General features: G+C 33.8%; 1 protein-coding gene across 1 annotated transcript; it reads right to left on the minus strand.

Annotated features, from left to right (window-relative positions):
* Positions 1 to 314: 314 nt before the first annotated feature.
* On the minus strand, positions 315 to 3,835 carry LOC113850957 (gibberellin 20 oxidase 2-like). Its single transcript, XM_027481465.1, has 3 exons — positions 3,360 to 3,835; positions 2,464 to 2,785; positions 315 to 602 (listed from the first exon to the last, which is right to left on the minus strand). The coding sequence occupies exons 1-3, from the start codon at positions 3,833 to 3,835 to the stop codon at positions 315 to 317; spliced, it is 1,086 nt and encodes a 361-aa protein (XP_027337266.1).
* Positions 3,836 to 4,442: the final 607 nt, after the last annotated feature.

A 4,442-nucleotide genomic window follows, 5' to 3' on the forward strand; every position in this document is an offset into this window, starting at 1 on the left:
TTACGGTGAGTGTCTAAAAAACATTTTCCTTTAAACTACTGTTCTAGCTGTGGCTGCCGTTGACGTTGCAACGGAAATGTTGCAGTTGCACTGTGTGAAGCCGTCTGCGATTTCAAACACTAGAGTCTGCATGTATCATTGAAAAAGAAAATTGATTGATACATGTCAAGTGAAATAGATCCAGCGGTGGGATTAAATAGGTAGCATATAACAAATTAAAATGAAGTTCTGGAAAAGCTAGCGGTAGGAAAAGTAGATGGAGAACATAGATGGTAGATTGTGTCTCTTGTAAAAGGAAAGTAATAGAACAGAATCTATTTGTTGGTTAACGTAAAGTTAGGGGTTTTGGAGGATAGCAGCCACTTGGTGAAGTTTGGCAGTGTAGCTTGGTCTGCTCTGTAGTACTTTTGTGTAAATTGAAGCAACTCTGACCATGTAAAATCGGGATATTGTTTCGTCCCATCCACGAGAACGATATTCTCCGGGGCTCTCACCACCTTGTCTTCTTTGGGGCACAGAAAGAACGCCAAGGACCTTCTCTCCTTGTACTTGTTAACCACTGCCCTATGCAGGCAACTTTTGTATCTCCCATTTGATAATGCCTGCACAACCAACAAATATGTTCTTACCTAATTGACCATATACATACAAACTTCCAAATTATTCACGGCATAAATATAACCCTTCTAATTATTTATTGAAAATTACGTAAGTCTTTCTTTTTTAATTTAATGATCTTTTTAAATTTTATAAATTTTAATTAATAATTAAAAACCTCATAATACACGTACAAGGATAACTCTAACCTTCTCGATCTATTCTTAGCCAGAGTCTAGTTTTAGCCCCTATCTCTCTTTTTATATATCTATTTATATATATAAAAAGCATTTTAAGTGAGAAGAATTTGTATTATAAGAAGTGAAAGACATTAATAATGACCATTAAATTAAATAATTAGTAAGAGAGAAAAAAAAGTGATATATATATATATATATATATATATATCACTTTTTTTTCTCTCTTACTAATTATATATATATATATCCAAAACCCAGTAGTAATAACACTTTATCAGCTCATTTTATTTTTAATCTGGCCTTCGGGCTAAATAATAAAAGAAGAAAAAATAGGTAGCGTATAAATTAGTTTCCTCTATCCCTTATTTATAAGACTAAGGGAGACATATATGGCGCTATTGCCTCTAGGTCAGGTATATGTAAATTGCTGGCTAATAAGTAGGATAAAATGGCGTAGTTCTAGGTTATGCGAGAAGTTTTTATACCCACGTGTGACACTGAAAAAGAACAAGGTGCATGATCAATACTTGATAGTACAAGATGAGATTAATATCATGACACAACGTAAATTTATTACTTAAATGCAGATAAAGAAAACGACACCCCAGTTAGAAAAGAAAAGTGCTAGCTTAGATAGTTTTATTTTTGACAACTTATGTGCCGACTTATATATTTTAGTTTTAACACTGAGAGTCAATTATCTAATTATCTAGGTTTCTTAAGGGTATATTTAATAATATGGACATATTTGTCATAATAGGAAAAAAAATTCCATCTTTTGCTGAGCTTGATAGGTGTGTAATCTGATCGATCACATGGTTTAAAAGTTACTTTCGAATAATACCTTTTCTGCATTGTAATCTATACATTTATCCTTTATACATCTTACAAAAACAAAAAATCAAAGTGTTCATTTAAACGTCTCAAAGGTCAGACAAGCACAAACAGGAATGACCTCAACTAACCTAATTCAAGAGTCAAATGTTTAAGATATCCTCGTACCTCAGCCTCATGTGAATCTATACATACTAATTATAATCAAAGTCAAGGTTGATTCAGCAGGATTTAAGGGGGGTTGTTTGTTTAATTGGTTAAGCAAATTGTAGGAAAAACTTATAAAAAGAAAATCAAATTGTAGGAAAAGCTCCCCCTATATATTGGTTGAGATAAGAAACTAGGATAAGATCAGGCACCCAATATTGTCGAGTCACATTGAGGTTGGGTTATGGCCAAACTCAATAGATGATAAACTGCCCCCAAGTTGAGTGATACCAAGGTTAGTTTATAATCGAGCTCGGTATGAACAGCACACAATCCCTAAGCTTCGAGCTATGGGTAGCGATCGATGAAGCGTGATGGGTATCAAAGTCAGGTTACGGTCAAACTTTCAGTTTAATAGTACACGAAGCAAATTTCTCTCTCTAGAAATAAATATAAAGAGGATTGCAAGATTTTAGGTATCCCTCTAACCTGGACCATCCATCAAATGTGCTGAAGAAAAGTACATGGGCTATAGTTAATTTGGCTACTTCTATACTAATTTGCCTCATAACGTGTGAGTTAAGAGGTTAAAGTGATAGAGGCAAAGTAATATTACAAAATAACGACATAACAAAAGAGTAATATAAGAAAAAAAGTTGAATCTAAGTATGTGTATAGGACCTACCATGAAGGTGTCTCCAATGTTAACTACAAACGCATCAAGACGAGGTCGAACCATCTTCCACTCGTTGTCTGCAAATACATGAAGTCCTCCAACTTGATCTTGGTAAAGTATGGTTATGGACGTTGGGTCACAATGCGGTCCTGTCCCCAGTGCAAGATTCGGTTCTTGGCAACGTGGATAATAGTTGCATCTCATGATCGACCATCCTTCTTCAAACAACTCCTTGTAATGCAACCCATTCACCCCTAAGCTTATTGCCAATAGCTCTGTCAGCTTTACCCCCAACTGTTTCATAGCTCTACAATACTTCTCGAATGTCACCCTGTGGAGTTCACAACGTACACATCACAGATCATGACTAACTAGATGTATGTTGTATTTTAATCTTTATCATTTTTTTTATATTTTATTTACACTTTTATCTCTCTCTTCTATTCTTGTCTCTTTATTTATCATATCTCCACTTTTTTTTTCCCGCTGCTTATCATTGTCGTATATTCTCATATCACTGGTAATGATTCTTACTGCTTGTCTTTCAATTCCATGAAAGAACATGCCAAAATTTAAATAAATTCCTAAAAATTGAAAATCTCATTCGTTTTTATTTTTATTTTTATTTTTTAGTATTTCAATAAAGATTAAAATATACTTTAACGTGTATCCAAATGACATACGTTAAAAATAAAAAATTATAATATTTGTTATCTAAGATTTTAAAAAAATATATTCAATGCATATTTTTTATAATACATATTTTTTTTACAATAATTTAAAATATTATGTATATAATACTTTTAACATGTATACTTGAACACACATCAGAAAATTGATTAAAAAATATTATTTTAAGCCAATAAAAGAAAATGAAGATGAAAACAAAAGCACATTAGTCATACCCAGCTTGTTCAAAGTCTTCCCCTAAGGTGGATTTAAAGTAGTTTGTGACAACAGGCTCTAAGGTATTGTCATGGTAGGGGAAAGAGAAGGTTTCCTTCCAAGGCAATTTGGAGGAGAAGCGATCAGCATGAGCACCAGAGTAGCCCCACATGGAACCGGGTTTCTTATGAACACTTAATTTCCTTTGAACTGGGAGCTTAAAGAAAGTGTCCATTTGATCACATGCTTCACGAATGAGGCACGGATCAACCCCGTGATTGATCACTTGGAAGAAACCATAGTTCAAGCAAGCCCCATTAATAAGCTTAACAGCACATTGTGTGGCCTCATAGTCCCCCTTGAGAAACCCTTCAAGGTCCACCACTGGTGCTTGGAGTTCGTCTTGGGCATCCACTAGGTACTCCTTTGGCCAAATGAAATTTTTTGGCACGTGTGGCAGAGCCTCAAGTTCAGACCACATGAGACCCGAATCCATGGCACAAGTGATTAAGTATTGTACTTAGACTAGGATCCTAGAAGAGATGGTGCACACTGGGCAAGCCATATATAGCATGTATTTATAGATAGAGTTGAGATAGAGAATATATGATCACTAGCTAGCCAGCAACTACAATAAAACCTTTTAGAATCTATTCTTTTAAAATAAAACAAAACCTCTTTGAGCATGATATCTCATAACTATTGCCGTGAAATGACTTCACACTCATGGTCGCAACAAAAACTCCCTCAATAATTTTAATTAGGGCAGGAGAATAAAATATTAAAGATATGTGTAAGAGTAATATTAAAATAGAAATAAAAGAAAAAGTCAAATTTTGATCTTCAATAAGATAATAAACTTACTTAAACTTATAATATCTCAATTTTTTATTTATTTTTATAAAAATATATAATTTTTAAAACTTAAATTAAAAAATTATACTTTTTTTTTTCTTATTTAAAATCTCACTCCATAAGATGACGAGACATTGGGTATTGATGTGTGGGACTGGAAGTGCATATTTTTGCCACGTTTCGCCTTGACACAGTTGGGGTTGTGGAAGAAAACAAAAGGAAGTTGGGGTTGTGGGGGGCAAAATAAA

Source organism: Abrus precatorius, unplaced genomic scaffold (genome assembly GCF_003935025.1).
Source record: "Abrus precatorius isolate BTA unplaced genomic scaffold, Abrus_2018 Scaffold10, whole genome shotgun sequence".
In the NCBI taxonomy this organism is placed as follows: Eukaryota; Viridiplantae; Streptophyta; class Magnoliopsida; order Fabales; family Fabaceae; genus Abrus; species Abrus precatorius.

Bases quoted from the DNA above. Each gene is read 5' to 3' on its own strand.
- LOC113850957 (XM_027481465.1), bottom strand. From the start codon at position 3,835: ATGGATTCGGGTCTCATGTGGTCTGAACTTGAGGCTCTGCCACACGTG. The intron at 2,786-3,359 runs GTATGACTAATG...TGAACTCCACAG, and splicing joins GAAGACTTTGAACAAGCTGG to GGTGACATTCGAGAAGTATT. The intron at 603-2,463 runs GTAGGTCCTATA...TTGGTTGTGCAG, and splicing joins ACATTGGAGACACCTTCATG to GCATTATCAAATGGGAGATA.